General features: G+C 38.9%; 1 protein-coding gene and 1 long non-coding RNA gene across 2 annotated transcripts; one reads left to right on the forward strand and one right to left on the reverse strand.

The window, feature by feature from the left end:
* Window positions 1–5,334: 5,334 nt before the first annotated feature.
* Window positions 5,335–6,358, reverse strand: LOC108059074 (uncharacterized). Its single transcript, XR_011418153.1, has 5 exons — window positions 6,298–6,358; window positions 6,124–6,188; window positions 6,034–6,075; window positions 5,572–5,973; window positions 5,335–5,499 (listed from the first exon to the last, which is right to left on the reverse strand). It is a non-coding gene; the product is annotated as an uncharacterized lncRNA (long non-coding RNA).
* Window positions 6,359–13,200: 6,842 nt separating this feature from the next.
* LOC123002504 (uncharacterized) lies at window positions 13,201–19,373 on the forward strand. Its single transcript, XM_044392785.2, has 2 exons — window positions 13,201–13,692; window positions 18,444–19,373. The coding sequence occupies exon 2, from the start codon at window positions 18,520–18,522 to the stop codon at window positions 19,192–19,194; it is 675 nt and encodes a 224-aa protein (XP_044248720.1). The 5' UTR covers window positions 13,201–13,692; window positions 18,444–18,519; the 3' UTR covers window positions 19,195–19,373.
* The last annotated feature ends 1,834 nt before the right edge of the window (window positions 19,374–21,207 follow it).

Here is a 21,207-nt window from a genome sequence, read left to right on the forward strand (position 1 = left end):
ACGTTCAATTATTTTATTTGGTGCAGATGTGGCCGGCGATAAAAGTGCCTGATAGCAACGGCATCGACATCGACATCGCCAATGGACCGCAGCAGCTTCTTTGGGTTTAGTAGCTCGGGGAACGGACCAGGTTGAGGCCGCACTTCGGTGCCCGAACCCGGGGATCGGCAGAGCTCAGTTGGCCCTGCTTTGTATATGAGGTTCAATTAAAATCAGCAGAGGCCAGGCGGAAAAAGCAGCTAAATAATTGACACAAGAAAGCAAAGCCGCAAATTTGCCGATCCGCAGAAGGAGCAGCAGGAAAAAATGTGTCATCCGATAAATGTCCGTGTTGATGGTCAGCCTCATAAAATGGTCTAAGCTAAAGGCCACAAAACGAAGGGGAAACAGCACGTAACTATGAGAAAAGAAAAGATAATAAAAGAAAGACAATTTTGCTCAAGAGAAATGGTCTTAAATATGTCCAACAAAATTTTCAATGCTATGCTAAGGGGTCAATAGTAGCTTTTTTTTAAGGTCAGCATTGTTTTAGCATTTTTACTTGAATAGTTCTCATAATCTTAAAAGGAAATAAAACTCCTAAGCAAGAAATAAGTAGGTTTTCGGAAAAAAAAAATCGTTGCATACTTTTTTACACTTTTATAAGTGATTTGAAAAAAAGAATTGTTAAAAATTATTTTCGTTAATCGAAAATAAGTGTCTCTCGCTAAATACTAAGTACTCTGAACATTTCTAATAGTTTTGAAAATAATAAATCTCTTTTACCAGAAAGAAGTAATTATTTGAATAAAAAATATATCTTTGCGTACCTTTAGGCACTTTTATAAGTGATTTAAGAAATTAGGTTGTCTAAAAAATTTCTTTAACATAATGGAGAGTCATTTATAACCTGTTAAAATTAAAATTAAAATTAAACCAACCGAAGCTTAAACGCAAATATTGAATTCTCCCTTTTAAAGACAAGACTTCATCCAAAGCCGCAATGAGTGAATCTTACTAGCTGTTTTCTGCAGTTGGCAGCAAAAGTTACAATTAAAATTGTTGAAGCGCAGCGAAGAGCCGACCAGAAGCCAACAAGCGCCGTCGAAAAGCCAAAGCGGATGTGGATGTTGTGGGCAGTGCTGGCAATTCGTTTGCCATTGTTGGTTGTTCTAGCAATTAAAATTATTCCGTTTGAGCTATTGATGATGATGGAGGCCCGTCCCGAAAGAGGGCACAGACTGGTTGGCATCGGGAAATGCGGAAGCGGAAAGTGTGCCATTATGCGACAGCTCGATTTAGTTATCTAACAGGGCCAGAACTGAACAGAAACGGAAACCGACTGGCTGTGGCCAAAAGTTCGCACAGTGTGCTATATCAAGTTGAAGTCTTTCGGTTGCGGCGACAGCAACTGGACCAAAAAACTGCATGTGGACTGGGGACCGCAGCAAGTTGGAGTGCCAATGGTTTTTTAATTCTCGCTCTGTGCTGAAACTTTGCACGCGGAACGACTAAATCAAATCCAATTTGCAATCAAATGCAAATTGCCATTAGATTAGTTTATTTGCGCCAGCCACCGCGACACGCGGAATCCATCCTGTCATCTGTCGCCCAAGCAGTGACAGGTTTTTCCCACAACCGAAGCTGAAGCTGAATTATATTCGCCCTTCCCTTTGAGTTGGAAATACAAAAAAAAGGAAATAAAAGGGCAACGCAGTTAATAACAAAGTGACGGAATATGCGACAGCAGCTGTCGCACTGGCAAACAGCTTTCAAATGCCAAAAGGTATGCCAAAAAGACACTGCCAGCAGTCATGTCACTACCAAGGAGTCACTACCCCAGGAGCTCTTGAATTGAGTCTGATCAAATTAGAGTCTGTGGGGATGAGGGTGTGTTTGAGTGACGCTCCGGCTGTGGATGTAGGCGTGGATGGGGGCGTGACTGGGGCTGTGGGCGGCCAGTGGGCGTGGTTGTGGGTGTCCAACAAGTTAAGTGAGTTCTAACGCTTCTCCCTCCATTCCGGTGGACTAGCTAACGTGCAATAATATTGTACCACATTTTGGGGTTGAAAAGGTTTAAATAAGTAATAGCTTTTATGACTTCGCATTTTTACAATGATATCAAAACTGCAAGCGTATAAGAAGAAATATACTTTCATGCTCTCATGGGTTTAAAACAACAAAAAATGCAAAAATAAATTGAAAGCTCAGATTGATATGTTATTCATATCATTTTGATATGAATAAAGATTACGTTAATCGTATTTTACAATATTTTTTCAAAAAAAACCAAATTTGTTGTTTTAAAACAGTATTTTTATTACATTTATGAAATGATAAAATATGAAGTTGATATGTTTGAATCATAAGTTTGATAAGTTTAATCATATCGGCTTTTTATTGATATGAAACATGGTAGAAATTACCCTACTTCAAGAGGATTTTTTTTCTGTTTATAAACATTTAAACAACTTTTGGACAAGAGATGCAGTTGCAATATCCACATATAATAATCGTGGGAACTTCCCTAAAAATCTTAAACCAAATCGTTGAAATTCAATATTCACAACCAAATTCGCTTAGCCCCCATAAGTATCTGAATTTGCCACATTTTGCTCTTCGATTGCCCCCACATATTTTTGCTGGTGCCGCTTAAGAAGCTGAGTCTCCTTTCGTCAGCCACCCACATTGACAGTTTTTCAATTGTTTGCAATACATTCTGGCCACATTTATGCAGAGATTTCAAACGAGGGGGAGTAGAGGGGGAGAGGGATTTGGATCTGGATCTGGTGGCACCCAATGCTGCCAGTTGCCATGATGTTCCAGGAGCTGGAGCTCGTACTTTCTGGCTCGTGCCCGCCTGTGTGTTATGCTTTACTTTTACTTCGATGCACACAAAAGGCCATGGAAAACTGTCATTGGCAAAATCTAAACAATAAGTTTGTTATTTTTGAGCAGAGCCAACGAACCGAAAGAACCGAACCTCTGCTGCTGCTGGCACTGGTGCCACTTCACTCCCTTTTGCGATAATGCCGCACCCTTGGAGGTTAGGCAATTTTTCTAGACTTTGGTTGACACAATTTTCGCTTGGCCCAATGTTTTCCCAATGCTCTTGCGAATGAGTTTCTCTGGCGCAAACCTAATTGATTTCAATTTTCCATTTTGCATAGGGCAAACTTCCAGGCGAGCAGTTAATAGTGCTAATATCTGCAATTGTTTGCCCAACATGCATTATTAGTAGCAGGAACAGAAAAAGCACGCCATAATCAAATTCGAACAATTGTCCAACAATTTTCCATTTTTCACGCTCTCCGAAAAGGCCTGCAATCCTCGCCTCCAGGACGGTAGGTGCAATTTACATATTTGACAGCCGTGTCATGGTCAGAAACGGAGAATAGCTTTCATTTTTCCTGCCTGTGACACTTTTGGCCAACACTTTTTGTACAAATATTTTGACAATTTGACTGGCAGTTGATTTGGTCGACAGTCAAAATTATGGCCATAAATTCCACACTACACATGTCAAGCAATTAAATTCAAATTGTTTTTCATTTGCTTTATTAGATAATTGAAATAGTTTATTAAAGACTCATGGCGTTGGCAAAGTGTTGAAGAGAGTGTCTATAATTATACAGGTTAGCTAGCGAAACTGGCTTTTTGACTACCGTTGGCTTTGTAAATAATGATAGGTAAGAAATAGATTTATGACCATAAAAGGGACAAAAATTTCAATTAAAGGTGCCAAAAATGCGTAATAATTTACATATGCCCTTAATTTAGTCAAGTGGATAGATATTTTAGCTTAAAATTTATTTGACTCGGTGTCTCTGCTCGAATGGAATTTAATTCTGGTCAGTTATTGCAGCCATAAAGAAAACAATTACCAAAAAAAATGTTGACAGCCATATTTAGTGCTCCTTGTTCATTTGCCGACCCATACCCATTGACCTCGTCTTTCCTTTCCCTCCCACACGGAAAAAATCCCCCATTCTATTTGACAACTACAATGGTTTTATTGGGACACCGTACTAAATTTATGCAACTCAATGTGCGGCACCAAATTATGTACACTTCATTTCGTGTACAATAACGAAAGAAGCACACGCCATATATTTCGCACTTTGCCCGTGAAGGAAACTCACATCAGGTGCAGACATTCGCCCGATGACCTGAACTTGGGGGTCAGTTTATTGTTTACCTACGATACAACAGCAATAATGGCGAGAACTGTGGACGTGCCAATAGCTACGAGGGGTGTACAAGTCCTTGGATTCCTAGTTTGGTCTTATGTGAATACAAATTCGACACAAATGTGAAAATGCGACAAGATTTATGCCAAAGTAATAAATATAAATGCGGTTTTGAGTAGAAAATAGAAACATAGGAGCATTTGGCGCACACAAAGGTGCGTTTACACATTGTATACCTAGTACATATATATCTACATATATGTGTATATTCGGACGGACTGGGGCAGTAAATCATTGCGGCTGGGCTGGCAATTTATCGTGCCGCCCCCCCATCCATCTGGCCATATGTTACACGAGTGTAAATATTGAAATAACTTAAGGAAGTCGGCTAGGAATTCCTTGACTGGCCGACTGGTCGTGTGGACATCGAGGCGCCCCAATAAATCACACGAAAAAGAGCATTGAACGAAGTACTACCGGGCGCATACGTAATCTATTTGAAAATGGCATTGGCAAACAAAAATGCCACTCCAGCTGCCCTGTGAAAAGGCGGGGGAATAACGGGGAAAAACGCAATTTTTATATTTTTGGCTTACCAATCAGATGCTGTTCCACCTCCACGCCTCCTCTATTCACATTTTCCGGCGATGGCAACTTGCAAAAATATGCAAAATTTGCAGCTTTCCCGAATTTATGGTTATTTGTGTTGCACTCTTAATGCTATTGAACTTGCACTTAACAAATGGCATGGAGCCGAATCCGATTCGCCAACCTCAGATTCACCCAGTTGCACTCCATTTAGACGATGAAATAAAATTTGCCTGCCCTCCACTTCCTTTTCTTTTACATTCTTTTTTCTGTATTTTTGGCTGTCTTTCAAAACATTTTAGTTACATTTTGTATATGCGTTTCTGATATATGTCTGCAAATTGGAAGGCAAATGCAATAAAATAACTTTCATGTACATGTGTATAAAAATATAAGTATTTGGCTTTTACGGGTCCAGTCTGAGTTCAATATTTAAATACAGATGCTTTACTAAAAAGTTCAATAAATTGTTGTGGTTTGGTTAGCAATTAAATGTAAATCTCTCTTTGACAAGCTTATAGTAAACTTTAATTGAGTCAAAATCGTTGTATACCATGCTATATTCTGGAATTTTTGTAAAGTAATTTAATTTAACTGTTGTCCATTATAACTTCGAATTGTTCAACATCAGTTCGGTGGTTTCCTATCATTCTGAAATGCTTCTTTTTCGCAAGCTGCATTGCGTGACGCAGCAGTTGATCAGGATCCTGACCTTGTGAGTTTGGAAAAGATAAAATGGCGTCTAAAAACAATACAATAAATTTTGTTCGGCAATTGAATTAATTTAAAATATTGGTAGTATTTTTGTATTTACCAAGTATGACGTGATAAAGTTTGGGAAAGCCTAATAGTTTCTTCTTTCCGTGTGATCCATTCAAATTATAATCCAAAATAATATTTAATGACAATACATTACATAAGTTTTTTCCTATATTGTTGCGCAGTAGTTTGCTTATGGTAGACACCTAGTAGCACAAAAACAAATTTTAATTTGTTTAGGAACTTAATTGAATTCGAAATTTTTTTATACTTACATAGTAGCTTTTGTTATCATCGCAAATAAGGGATTCTATTTTTTCAAGAGACTCATCTGAATTTATTGGAAAATCAAACGTAAGAACGTTTGCAGTTGCATCCTGACGAACCAGTTTATTGGTAACATTCTTTAGTTCAGAAAGTGCTTTCATTATTGCTTCACTGTACTGTCGATTTTTAGCTAAAAAATAGTTTATATTCATTATGATTATAATTTAATTTTATAATACTGTTTATTTACCCTCAATTTTGTCTAGCTTTGTACTGAGCTTTGTAACGCATTCTATAAGTAAACTTTTGTAATATATTTTACATTATGATTCATATTTACCTTTCAGTGCATCGACCTTTGTCTCCAAGCGTTGGCAATTATCGCACATGTCTCTTTATTTTGACCTAGGAAAAAGCAAATAAATTAAAAACAGCAACATATACAAATCCGATGTTTTCAAAATCACTTGAATTGTTTATTTCATGGTAAAACTACTCTTTTTATAGAGTTTACCTGCACTTGTGACTACTCAGCTCGGCTGTAAACAATAAAGTGATTCAAGTGTTCACCGTTTCCAACCAGTTTTATTCCCAACTCACTTAAATCTAGTTTGCTTGCAACCAGTCAAATTCCAGTCGCTGCTAAACCAGTTTTTAACTATTTAATTTCCGTCCAAGAAATAACTTAACCGGTTTAGTCAGCCGAATTCAAAATTTGCAGCATACATACGATATATAAATATTATGTAAATTTTTCACAATTTTTAGTAATTGGGAATTTTTTCTTCGAATTTTAAAAATTATAAAGTAATAACAAGGGTGTTGCCTTCACTTGAAATGTAGCTTAAATAACTTCAACATGAAGTGTAATATTTTTTTAATTTTATTCATATATTTTATAAGTTCTAAGTCCTTTATTTTTCACTTAAAGCATATGTTTTTTTGTTATAAAGAAGGATTGACTAAATTCATCTTCACGCATTCTTGATTGCTTAACGCAACCGCTTTCGAAATTGATATTTTTTATGTAAATAGAAGTAATCAAATCGGTGTTTTTTGTTCCAGTCCTGCACCACCCACTAATTAAAATCCATATGCGCCAGCTAACTGACAATAATTAGCACACAAACGCGTGCAAACAAACACACAATTAAAAGTGCATAAATATGCAGGAATTGTGCATGCTGGCAAAGGTCTTGCCATACCCAAGCCCCGGCCGGGTATAAAAACTAAAGGCATTATAATGTCAGGCTGGCTTTTATGCACACGTCAGGCTAATCGCTAGCACAAACACACCTCCATAAAGGAGCGATCCCCCTGCTCATGCCCAACCCCCAGCCTAAAACCCATCTAAAACCCCCTGCTTGTGCAGGGCAAATAGAGCGAAACCATAATTGTTGTACTTGGCAACTTGAGTTCTCTCCTCGCTTTTTGTGTCGTAGTCAGCAGCCGCCGTTGGGGCCATGAAATATGAATAATGTCAGTCCCAGCACCATAACCAGTCCACAGTTGGCCAAATCCGAGGATGGAGGAACTGCTGCCGCTGCTGCATGTGCTCGGCAGCTTGATGTGCGTAGTATTTGCTAAACCCATTTAATGAACCCCCTCCTGAACCCGCCGCGTTCACTAATTTCCCTTAATTCGCTGCCAGCGGGTGGCTCTTCAGGGGGATGATGATGATAGTTTGACTTGGAGAAGGTTTCGGTATTACTTTTAATGAAATGAGCCGGAGTCACTTTCACGAGCTCGTAACTGCAAATTGGCCGTACTCCTCAGCCAACATCTCCGGTGACACGGACCACGGATGATGAACAGACAGAGGTATTTGCATTTTAGCCCTGGCAGTTAAATATTTGTGAAGCCACGTGATGGCAATTAAAATGCGTAGCCCAGTAAATAAGGCTTAGGATGTGAGCTCGACAACCTGTTCTGAGTTGATAAAAAGATTTGCTAGTGTCAAGGATAATCATAAACCGTTTGATGAGATTTCACAAGAGTAAATGACAACCCCAATTAAATACATTTCATTTAATAGATTTAAAAACTTAAGTAAATTGTTTTTTAAATAAGAAATTATACAATTTCCATTCCATTATTTTAATTTTATACCACAGGAAAAGGAACTCTTCGATTTCTCCTGTTTTATGGTCCAAATAAAAATGGGGACCATAAAAAACTAGAGAATTGAATAGTCAATATTTTTTCTCAGTAGGATGTCTCAGGATGTCCAAGGTCCAGTAACCTGTCACGAAATGTCAGTCGGCGTGACCTGCTGCACCAGTGGGAACCACATGTCAACGCTGATGCGAAAATTGTCAAGGGCGATTCTTTCGTTAACACACAATATATTATGCAAATTGCATTTTAAGCTGAAAACGGCATTTTAATTATATTCATAGGCTGGCATGACCAATTTTGCCAGCTAATAATTTCATAATTAACTTAACAAATTTGGCTAGAGTCCGTTGCAAACAAAGCGCACGTCTGTCAAAAAATGTTGGAAACAAATACAGTTAATTAAATTGGACTTAATTAAAATCATTTGAAAGAGCAAACAAATCAACTGTTTACTAAGTAAATAATCCAAGCGTTTGATATAGAAACAGCAAGTTGAAGTAAAGCTTAATTTTAAAAATGTTGAACAAATAAGTAAAAATAAGTTATAACTAACATCGGCCACTTATTGGCAACTGCAGTAATGGCTTAGTGAAGGCATCGCCCCAAAAAACCACCCTCATAACCTCGATCGGCTTGTATGTAGGGGAGTGTAGGGTAATTTGACGAGTAGGGTAATGTGACGAACTCGTCGAATCTCATATATGACGTCACGACAAAAATTCCAAATAAATGTAGTCGTCTCCTCTTATCGTGTCGACAATGTATTTACAGTAATATTAATAAGAAGTCCCGTAATTTGTTCGTGAGGTAATTTTCGCTAAAAATGTGATGCGCAAACTAGCAAACCCATTCAATTTACTTGTGTTTCAGCAGTGCCAGAGCAAAGATGAGTGGAAAATAAAATCAGGCAAATATATGCACGTATACACGAGATCTTTATCAACAGTTTTTGGTACCTCGCGTTTTTTTCTTTTGCGCCGTTTGAGAGTGACACCGATTTTGCTCCAAGTCTACCTTGTAGGGTATCGTGACGAACTTTTTGTAGGGTATTGTGACGAACTTTTTTTATTCAAGAATTTTAACTGTTATCGTTGATTACACTAGTTTACAAAATAATATTCTTGGTGTGCTCCCCAGCAATTGATGGCAATTTCTGTTAGTGCTGGACCCCTAGATCACAAAAATAGCACTAATTTTTTTTTCGATGGCATAGTTTTTTTTTAAAGATTTTTTAAAGTTTGAAATGTTAAATTTCGGACTTTTTTCGAATTTCTTCTTATATCTCGGCAGATATCCACTCGGTTGGGCCAGTTTTAGTTTTATTTTAAATTCAATAGATCAGAGCTTAACTTTGCCATACAGATCAATACGATTGGATGAGTAATGGCAGCGCAGAAGCTCGACAAAGAGGAAAAATGTGTTTTTTGGTCGTCTGTAAGTCGGCTGTATATATCGTAAAAACTTGAAATAAATCCGTTGAAAAATCATAAGGGGTACAAACTTAAAGTTTACATCCTACCGAATAAAACAAGCCGGATATGGCCCAAATCCATGGAAAACTGGATTTATGGTGGATTTTTAAAGTTCGGATTTTTCCACTTTTTTCGGTTGACAGAGTCCAAATTTAAGATTTATCATAGGCGGCGACATGTAAACAAAAATGAGTGGTGACGGCAGCCGGGTCAAAAAATAGCTAAATTTAAAAGCTAGAAAATTATAAAATAAATTTAATTTCTGAATATTCCTTTAAAAATATAAAATTGCTTGCGTTATGACTGTGAGTATTTTTAACAAAGTACTATCCATTTGGATAGTTCATTCTTATGAAAAAAGTAACCTTAATTAAAACATTAAATTCACTTTAATAATTTTCTAGCTTTTAAATATCTGATTTAGCTATTTAGTGACCCGGCTGCCAACACCAATTATTTTTGTTTACATGTCGCCGCCTATGATAAATCTTAAATTTGGACTTTGTCAACCGAAAAAAGTGGAAAAATCCGAACTTTAAAAATCCACCATAAATCCAGTTTTCCATGGATTTGGGCCATATCCGGCTTGTTTTATTCGGTAGGATGTAAACTTTAAGTTTGTACCCCTTATGATTTTTCAACGGATTTATTTCGAGTTTTTACGATATATACAGCCGACTTACAGACGACCAAAAAACACATTTTTCCTCTTTGTCGAGCTTCTGCGCTGCCATTACTCATCCAATCGTATTGATCTGTATGGCAAAGTTAAGCTCTGATCTATTGACTTTAAAATAAAACTAAAACTGGCCCAACCGAGTGGATATCTGCCGAGATATAAGAAGAAATTCGAAAAAAGTCCGAAATTTAACATTTCAAACTTTAAAAAATCTTTAAAAAAAAACTGTGCCATCGAAAAAAAAATTAGTGCTATTTTCGTGATCTAGGGGTCCAAGTCTAACAGAATTTGCCATCAATTGCTGGGGAGCATTTCGGCTGTAAACTAGTGTTATTTGTAAAAAAAATATAATAATACCAGATAACATTTACTGCTGCAGTTTTATTGTTGTTTTTAATAGTGACGTCAGTTTAATTAAATTTTAAAAAAATTTGCACTTTGACCATTTTCTTTATTGTAAGTTTGGATATTATCTTATTACTTCTTTCTTTTCCGTATCGAAAATAACTTTTCCGTAAATAATATATAAAAAAATGTATTTTTTTGTTTGCTAAAAGGATGGTTTACACCAAACGCTGTGGAATTTGGCTACGTTGAAATTTCGAATCCAAATTTTTTTTGAAATATGCTCAGTAAATGTAAGTAACTTTCTGCTTTTACACTTTTAAAAAATATTGATTTTTGGAGAAGTTACATTAAAGAACAAATCGTTCGTCACATTACCCTACAACTTTTGAAAGTGCAAAAAAAGAAGGGTTCACGCCAAACGCTGTGGGATTTAGCTGCATTGGAATTTTGAATTTCGAATTTTACAGGGATATGCTTAGTAGATGTAAGCAACTTTCTGCGTTTACACTTTTGAAAAATATTGATTTTTAGAAAAGTTACATTCAAAAACCGAATCGTTCGTCACCTTACCCTACACTCCTAAGGTTGTAGGATGAATAAAGATGGACACTGCTGGCAAAACGCATGTTGCGAAGAGAATTCAATTTTGAAAGAGGGGTCCTATGTAAACATACAGTCATACTTCTATACAAAAACCTTAACATTTTTTTTATCATAATCAACCAGAGCTTGCAAGGTTCGGTCAACCTTTTCAAAGTGTTAGGAAAAAACCTGTCACAAAAAACCCTATGACAACTGGGTGTGAGCTAACCCCTTAAAAGGGTTTTTGCTTAACAGATGTTACGCTCTGAGCAAAACCCTTTTTTTCAGAGTTATTTCGGTTTCGGTTTCTACTGACTACTTTGCTCGGTCTGTTAAGGAAAACGGTCTTTTGTGAATGTATGAGTGTGTATGTGTGACCTGTTCAGTAATGCTTCAGTCGTAACATTGCTTTTTGATTATTAAAATTCAAAAGGGTATTTTCTAAAGCTTAATCTGTAAGATTAGCCCATTTACCATTAAATTCCAATATTCTACATATTTTAAATAATTTACGATTCCAAAACTCCACTTTTGGCATATCTTTCTTATGTAGTAATTAATAACCAAATCCACGTAATAAGAAGCGAATCTTTTAAGCTGCAAGATAAATTAGAGCTTTTTAACAGGTTAAACCTCCTTTAGCAGTTTCAAATTTTGTTTATGTAGCTTTAAATCAATTCCTAACTATTTAAGAATATCTTCACATTATTCAGTTTTATTCAAAATATTTCGAAAGATTTGAAGGAACGCGCGATCCATTTTGTAGGAATTGGCTTAGTTGGAATACTTTGAGCCAGTTTTTATCTTAAGACTTATGGTAGTTCTCATTTATTCTTATGGTATAGCTCGTTTGAAAGGTAATTCGTTTCTTTATGGCATTTCTTTTTAAAGATAGTTCCTTATATAGTCAATTAATATATTGAAGCAAACAAAAAAATAGCTGCTAACCTATATTCAGAATACAATTTTATATACATTTATATGTACAATGCAATTTTAGAATTATCTTGATTTCCTATGTAAAATTTATTCACATATCACAGCAGGCCTATAATTTTTCCTTTCTAGAGAAAACCCATTTTTTTGACTTTTATTTAACAGTAGTCTTTCAGAAACCCTTTTAGGTGACTGTTAACTTAAAAGGGTCTCACCGAGTGGTTATTAAAAGACCGATTGCTTTGTTCGGTTGAGCCGAACGGTCGGACCGAAACCGACAAGCAAAACTAAAAAAGGGTTCCGCTCAGAGAGAGAGTTTGTGAGCAACATTTTTTTCGGTTTTGTCGAGATTAAACTGCCTCAGGAAAATCGGTTGACAGTTATTTGCAAGCTCTGTAATCAACACATATGCATTGGATAATTTTAATGAAAGTTTAATGTAAGCCCGTATACAAGTTAGTCAGCTACACCTACAGCTATATGATATTATCTGAAATCAATTTTGACTTCATATGCGCGAAATCGTCAAAATGATATTATTAATGATCAATTTCACCAGTATTACATGGTAAAAACGATATGCGTATAAATACCAGATTGGAACCTGGCGTTTTTTTTTTGTGTAGCAAATGTAAATGTTTCCAGGGACTCAAAATTTCGTTTAACGACTGTACGCACTGTTCAACCAGGGAAGTCGAACGATTTTATGCCGGCGTGGGGAGTTTCTGGCGTTTGCATGTGTGCAAGCGATGTAATGAAATCCCCTTAAATGTTTATGAAAAATTCATGACGCGTGCAAATGGCGCGAAAACAAGTTGCCCCGCGAGTGTGTGGGCCAAATTGCGAGTGGCTCAAAGGGGGCGGCTGGACTTGGGACCTGGGACGTGGACACAGAGCCATTGCATGGGTGAAAATGACGGCGCCAAGCTTTGCCGGACACGCAGTGTTGCATGCAAAATATGTTATGAAAGGAATTCGGACGTTGTATTGTGTATTACCAACGTGGTTTTTGTTGCCCTCAATGGTCCGGTGGCCAGTTGGACACGTACATCAGCCCGTGCGCCCAATAAGTGAGCAAGTGCATGGACATGGACGCCTCGAATCGCACGTGATCACAAAAATGAATCCATTTGTTTGTTAACTCTGTTTGGGGAACACCCTGTTCTTTTGGTTTGTGAATAGACTAAGGTTGAAATCTGAAGTTAACGTCATTTTAAGTAAAAATGTTAGTATTTAATATGAACGCCGCGGTCCAGAGAAAGCTTACTAAGCGATCTCTTTTTTGTAATAACGATATCTGGCCACTCTACTCGTGGAAATAAATTGGAAACAACGTGAATTATTGAAAACGCAACGAAAACGAGTTCTATATTGGAAACCTAACTCATCCTTTGGCTACATTGCTGTTAGCAATTCCCTCCAGAGCAAGGTCTGGAAACATTTTGGCGACCGTGACAGGACAGCTCTAAAGGATAAGTCACACGCGCAAGTACGATTGCGGATCTCTCATCGGGTCAATATAGAACTGCAATTCAAGCACACATCGGCCAGGGCTTCGCTGACCAATTCAACGAACGCAAATTGGTCAGAGCCTCACTGGACATCTCGGAAAGTCAACCAGGGCTTCGTTGGAGCAACTCATCAGTAGCAGTTGGCCAAAGCCTCGCTGGTGGATTCCACGTCGGTCAACCACAACCTCACTTCTGCGGATCACATTTCGGCAAACATAACCACACTTCGAGACACGCAGCTTTCACACACTTACACATCGCAAGTACACACACATATCTAAGTAACCTGTACCCATATACATGTAGAACATATACAAAATTATAAAGATTGTTGCGCCAAGTAGCTATTTCTATGAAAGGCTGAGATTCTTGCTGTTGCCCATTTTATCTTCAGTTCAGTTGCAGGTGCCTCCGCTAGGGGTCGAACATACGTTTCAATTAAACTAGTCAGTTCTCGATCTTGAGTGTACGCATTGAACAATGGATAAGGCTGAGGCAAGCATTCCCAACGAAGCAGGTCCATCCCAAGTAGAAGTCAATGACGCAAAACTTGTTAAATTACGAGTTCAGCGGACAACGATAGAGCGCAATATCAAGAATCTTAAAGGTCGTGTTCTCACTCTTGGGGCATCCGTTGAACCCACAGTGCTGGAGTGCAATTTGCAAATAGTTGAAAATTACTTTCGTACATTATGTCAGATTCAGTCAAACATCGAGGAAATTTACTGCATCGACACGGGGAGGGCGCAAGTGGAGGAAATCTTCATTGATGCAAAATCAACAATTACACAGCTCATAAATAAGAAGCGTAAAACCAGCCTCGTTGGAGACGATCCAAGTTTTCTGAACTCCACTGGCAACACAACGCACCACAGCCGATTACCTAACATCAAGTTGCCCAGTTTCGATGGGACTTATTCTCAATACAAACGGTTCATCAGCGCGTTCTCCAACCTTGTTGATCAGGATTCAGGCATCCCCACCATTGATAAATTTAACTATCTCCTCAATTGTCTGGCTGGCCCAGCTTTAGAAGTTGTTCAACCTTTTCAAATCACTGAACAAAACTACCCAAAAGCCCTAACCCAGTTGAAGGCACGATATGATAATGATGTATTAATTTTTTTGGACTACATTTCTAGTTTTTTCGCTTTATCCACATTAAAGAAACCAGATGCATCACAGCTTCAAAGACTTATACATTCAGCCGCAGCTATAAGAGGTTCTCTACTGTCATTAGGGTCAGCAGAAGATGTGATGAACGCAATTTTTATTCACATTCTACTCTCCAAGGTCGATTCTGATACCAAACTGTATTACGATGAAAAACTGACGTTTGAGGCTTTGCCATCATGGGAAACCTGCTGCAAACTCTTAACTCATAGGTGCCAATTCTTGGAGAGCCGTTCCAAAGGGAAGGAACTAGCAGACTCGCACGAGTCAAATCATAAACAAAGGCCTACTCAAACATCGAAGGCTTACATCACAACCAGTGCAAAATGCGAATATTGCAGGGCATCCGATCACTACATATCGAATTGTCAAACGTTTTCCGTTCTTCTTTTGGACCTGCGAAGAGATTGGGTCAGGAAACGGGGACTTTGTTTAAACTGCTTGCGTCCTAATCACAACAAAAAGCAGTGTCAGTCGAAATCGCGCTGTAAAATTTGTCGCTCCGCTCATCATTCACTTCTTCACAACTTTTCGCCTGGAGTTTCAACACAATCCAGCGATCAGGTCCATCGCACGGGAGAATCGCCTCCGTCAACGGTGCAGCCACACCTTTCATTAGTGGTGCGAGCAGCTAAACTCGGTATACTTCCCACAGCAGTGGTCCAAGTCAAGGACAAACTCGGGGAACTTCATTATATTCGCGCCATGCTTGACTCCTGTTCTGAAGTCAATCTGATCACTGAAGAAACAGCTAAGCTTTTGAATTTGGAAAAATTCAAGGTATCTCAAGAAGTTTGCGGAATTTCAGATACGTGTCAACCCATTAAGTATAACGTTATAGCGACACTAAAATCACGCCTTTCTGAATTTGAATGGACTTCCACGTTTGCGGTAATAAATTCAATATGCACGCACCAACCTAGCAGCACCATTGGAATTCAAGATTGGAAGCTACCAACTAATGTCAATCTAGCCGACCCGCACTTTTTCCAGTCGACCAAGGTGCATATGCTTATCAGTACCGAAGGGTTTTTCGAAGCATTAAAAAATGGAAAGCATTCTCTTGGGTTTGGCAAGCCTAGTTTAATCAATACAGAATTCGGTTGGGTAGTAGGAGGGAATATCACATCAGCTCCAACAGTGTTTAAAGCCTTTCATTGCACACTTCACGAAAATCGCGCTGACACCGACACAATTTTAGATCGTTTTTGGAAAATCGAAGAGTATTGTACCTCTCCTCCTACATTTACGGATGAAGAGCAAGCGTGTGAAGATCATTTCATACAAAACGTATCCATTTTAGTCGACGGACGGATTCAAGTGCGCCTTCCATTCAGCAATTCAAGTGCAGGTTTGGGTAATTCATTCAACATGGCTCAGAATCGTTTCTCAATGCTTGAGCGAAGACTTAACCGCTGTCCCGAATTAAAGGAAGGCTACGTAAACTTTATGAAAGAGTACGAGGCTTTGGGCACATGTCGCCTCTTCAATCATTCGATTCCAACATGCGACACTTTTTTATTCCGCATCATTGCGTACATAGACCCCAAAGCCTATCGACCAAACTTCGCGTTGTCTTCGACGGATCAGCAAAATCAACCTCGGGCAAATCACTAAACGATCTTTTACTCTGCGGACCGACAATTCAGCAGGATCTCATCACCACAGTTTTAGCTTTTAGACTACACCGGTTCGTTCTCACCGGTGATATCACTAAAATGTATCGCCAATTCATGATCGATCCCCGTGACCGATTATTCCAGCTAATCCTGTGGAGGGAAAACCCAACAGATCCAATGAAAGTATACCAATTAAACACCGTGACATACGGCCTATCATCAGCTCCGTTTTTAGCTATCCGAAGTTTACAATATTTAGCAAGCGAATCAAGGTCAGAATTTCCCGCAGGAGCTTCAGTTTTGTGCAACGATCTTTACGTAGACGACCTCCTGACAGGTGCTGATACGGTAGAAGAATTACTGGAAAAGAAAAGACAGGTCGTACAAATATTGAGGAAGGGAAACATGAGCATGTCGAAGTTCAACAGCAACTCGCACATCATCGGAGGCTTATCAGCAACGGAAGTCGCCATCAAGTTTGAAGAAGAAGAAATCACCAAAGCCCTTGGATTGTCGTGGCAGCCTCAAAAGGACTACTTCGTATACAGATACGACTTATCGTCAGACAACACGTTTACTAAGCGAATTGTTTTGTCTACTATCGCAAGTCTCTTTGACGCACTAGGATTACTCAGTCCCGTAACCATACGATGTAAAATCCTGTTGCAAGACCTGCACATTCTCAAACTTGGATGGGACGAGCCACTCCCGGATACACAAAATGAATTGTGGAGTGATTTAAGAAACGATTTGAAAGATACACCCAAACTGAAATTTCCTCGATACATGCACACGTCTCCGTCAGAGCCGTGCGAAGTTCATGGATTCGCGGACGCATCCGAGCGAGCTTATGGCTGCTGTATATACATTCGAGTAAAATTAGGAAATACAGTTCACACAAATTTACTTATCGGAAAATCCAAAGTAGCTCCTATTACCGTTATATCTCTACCAAAGCTAGAACTATGTGCAGCAGTCCTGCTAAATGCAACGTTTCGAAAATTTCAGAATAAGCTCTCTCCATACGTCAACAAGATTTACTTCTGGACGGACTCAAAGATCGTTCTTCAATGGATGACGATGCATGCTTCAAAACTGAACTGTTTTGTAGCAAACAGAGTTTCAGAGCTGCAGCAGCACAGCGCAGATGTCGAATGGAGACATGTACCGTCAGCAAAGAACCCCGCGGACATTGTTTCGAGAGGTTGTCGCACTTCTGACCTGTTAACTAACACTTGGTTAACCGGCCCAGAATTTTTGAAACTGCCATCCGAGGAATGGCCGAGTCTCTGTATTTCCGCACCATCATCTATCGAAGTACGAAAAAGAGCACTAGTCATATGCAACGAACCATCTACCTGCCATGTAGGGACGTCAGTTGGGAGTCAAAAAGTTAACGTTGATGGCTCTAAGGAACAGGTAAATTCAAAATCTGATGTTTTAGATTCGATCATAGACTACGTCATCAACAAGTCCTCATCGTACGTTCGCATACTACGAGTATTGTCATACATTTATAGAACATTTAACAGAGTCGTACCAGATCGTAAACTCAAGGTAAAGGAAATTTTGCATATATCTGCATCTGAGCTAAACGTTACGTTCTGGCGTATTATAGGGCACATACAGCAGTCAGCCTTTCATGAGGAATTGAAGTTACTAGCAAAAAATAAATCTCTAAAGCCACACTTACAGGGTCTCGCTCCATTTATTCATATGATGGAATTAGATAGTGTCAGTGTCAATGTGGTAAGGGTAGGCGGGCGATTAGCAAGATCAGCGTTGTCATTTGAAGCAAAATTTCCAGCAATCGTTCCACGAAACCATCGTTTCATTCAGCTGTTTATAGAATTCCTTCATAGGAAAAATCTACATGCAAATTCAAAAATACTCATTTCTCTTTCTCGAGAAAAGTTATGGATTGTCAACGCCAGAGTTCTAACTCGTCAGGTCGTCCGGAACTGCACGCATTGTTTTCATTACAAGCCAAGACTTGCACAACAAATTATGGGGAATCTGCCTCCTGACCGACTTCACGCGGAACGCCCTTTTTCAATTGCAGGGGTGGATTTCTGTGGCCCATTTCAAACGTGTTATAAAATACGTGGCAAGCGACCATATAAAACATATGCGTCGATATTCATTTGCTTTGCTACGAAAGCTGTACACATTGAGGTGGTGTCTGAGTTATCAACTAATGCATTTTTATTATGTCTTCGAAGATTCATCGGACGTCGGGGCCTGCCTTCGAAACTGTACTGCGATAATGCTACCAATTTCTGTGGTGCAGCAAGGAAAATGGACGAATTCAAGCAACAGTTTTTCAGTACAGAGGTCATCGACGATCTTCACTCCTTCAGTGCGGTTAAAGGATTTGACTTTAACTTCATTCCGCCTCGAGCCCCACATTTCGGGGGGCTCTGGGAAGCCGCTGTGAAGTCAGCCAAAACCCTTTTACTGAAGAACATATCGGAGGCCAATCTCACATACGAAGAGCTTGAGACAACGTTTGCTGAAATAGAGGCAATTCTCAATTCCAGGCCAATTGCCCCTCAATCAGATGATCCTAACGACGGAATCGCTCTAACGCCAGCTCATTTTCTGGTTGGTTCATCACTGTTGGCTGCTCCAGACGAGCGCATCTTCAAACCACAGTCCACCACCCAGCTAAGTTATCTGGATCGATGGCAAAGGGTAACGTTTCTCAAGCAGCAGTTCTGGAGTATGTGGCAGCGGGATTACATACACACCCTACAGCGTCGAGGAAAATGGAATACTCAACAAGCAAACATCAAACCGGGCCAACTTGTCATCATACATGAGGATAACACACCACCACAACATTGGATTCTCGCTCGCGTCGTTTCCGCAATCCCAGGAAAGGACGGGAAGGTTCGAGTTGTGGATCTACAAACTTCAAAGAACGTGCTGCAACGCCCAATTCATAAAATTGCTCCTCTTCCAATGGAATAGTTGAAAGATCATAGATCCTGCAACGGGGGGAGTATGTTTGGGGAACACCCTGTTCTTTTGGTTTGTGAATAGACTAAGGTTGAAATCTGAAGTTAACGTCATTTTAAGTAAAAATGTTAGTATTTAATATGAACGCCGCGGTCCAGAGAAAGCTTACTAAGCGATCTCTTTTTTGTAATAACGATATCTGGCCACTCTACTCGTGGAAATAAATTGGAAACAACGTGAATTATTGAAAACGCAACGAAAACGAGTTCTATATTGGAAACCTAACTCATCCTTTGGCTACATTGCTGTTAGCAATTCCCTCCAGAGCAAGGTCTGGAAACAAACTCATTTTATCTCAATTATGCGCAAACAATGGGATTAAAGGCTACAGCAAGAACAAACAATAAATACACAAAAATAAATGTGAAATGATGGAAAAGTCTGCCAAGTGAAAAGCATTACGAAATACGGACGGCAAAAATGTTCACTTTAAAAAGTTATATAATTAAAAATTTGTTTTTTAAAAAACGATTATCTTATTTGAAATAACAGGCTTGGCAGAATTTTATGTTCAGTCGCACATTAAACCGAAGTTTGATTAGATTATTGGTATATTTAAAAACGAATTTTGATTTTCTTTAGGATCATTTGATCAATTTAAAGTTTAAAACGATTATCCTTATTCCCATCCCTAACTCCACTTTTGTAGCATACTTACATGCGAACGCGTCAATGCGCGAACAGGAGGGCAACATTTAAGGGGGAGAAAGGGAGGGCGCAACTTTGACCGTTTCAATACTAATGAGGCTGTCAAGTGTTTTGCATAAAAAAGCCGGCCAAAAAGTGTTTGGGGGAGAGAGCATTTTCGGTTAGGTCGCTTTTTTATGTTAATAGTCAACACACACGCACAACCGAGCCTGTGTGAGAGTGGGGCACGCACACACAAGTAAATTAAACTAGGCAGGACGCCGTTTGTAGTGCAAGTCAATTTTTCGATAATTTGAAAAGTTTATTTAATACAAAACGTGATTCAATTACAAAACTGACCGAAAAATACACACGCACCGTACATGGACGGCGGTAAAGGAAAATGGACGGGGGATGTTTGCTGTCCACTCCATGGCCGAAAAAAAAACTATTTTTCGCTTGTAAAGCGCAGCGTGTGCGCCATTTTCGCAGCTGTCCCTTGACTTGGCCATTATTGTTGTTGCCGTTCGTGCCGCACAATGGCGCTTTGTTAATGTAACGGAAATGTTGCGGCGAAGTTGGTGGCACATGTTTTGATCCTGGTCATTATGCTTTTTCTAGGGTTTTTCACAGGTCGCCGACAAGTTTCTGCGGTAAATGTCCCTAAATGAAACCTTATTTCTTACTTGTCGAACATATTTATAATAGTCTATTTAAATTTGTTTTTGTCTTTTTCGTTTTCGGCTAAAATTTACTTTACAAATTAACGTTATCACTATGGACGGCAGTCCATGTAGTGACGAAGCGCACCAGGAGAGTGTGCGAAGGCGACTACTATTATATAGCCGCAAAATTGAAAATCTGCTGTGATAGTCCGATCGTAATGAGTAATACACCAATCGAAAGGTATTGCAATAACTTAAAGGATTGCATACCAAGACTTTAAGAAAATCAATTGGCTTGGGAGAGAGAGCGGTGAAAGTGAAAAAATGAAAATTTCGAAATTTGGAGCTGTTGGGGCCGGTGGGGATAAATGCCCCCTCGCAATGTTTTAGTTGTATTCCTTTTGAAAATACCCGTCGAATGAGGGGTTTGTCAAAATCCGACGCTCCGTTCAAAAGTTATAGCCAAAATAAGATTTCCTTCTTCTTCCCAAAATGAAAATTTAATTCTGTTTGTCAGTTTGTCAGTTTGTCAGTTTGTCAGTTTGTCAGTTTGTCAGTTTGTCAGTTTGTCCAAAACATGTTTCTTAAGTTTTGAAAATTTAATATGACGTTCATCCCATCGATATAAAAAACTTTTGTTCTACCACTTTTGGAAAAACTCGCTAGTTTAGCG

Source organism: Drosophila takahashii, chromosome 2R (genome assembly GCF_030179915.1).
Source record: "Drosophila takahashii strain IR98-3 E-12201 chromosome 2R, DtakHiC1v2, whole genome shotgun sequence".
In the NCBI taxonomy this organism is placed as follows: domain Eukaryota; kingdom Metazoa; phylum Arthropoda; class Insecta; order Diptera; family Drosophilidae; genus Drosophila; species Drosophila takahashii.

What these genes read in the sequence shown, in the direction of transcription:
- LOC123002504 (XM_044392785.2), top strand. Translation starts at nt 18,520, where the DNA reads ATGGACGAATTCAAGCAACAGTTTTTCAGTACAGAGGTCATCGACGAT.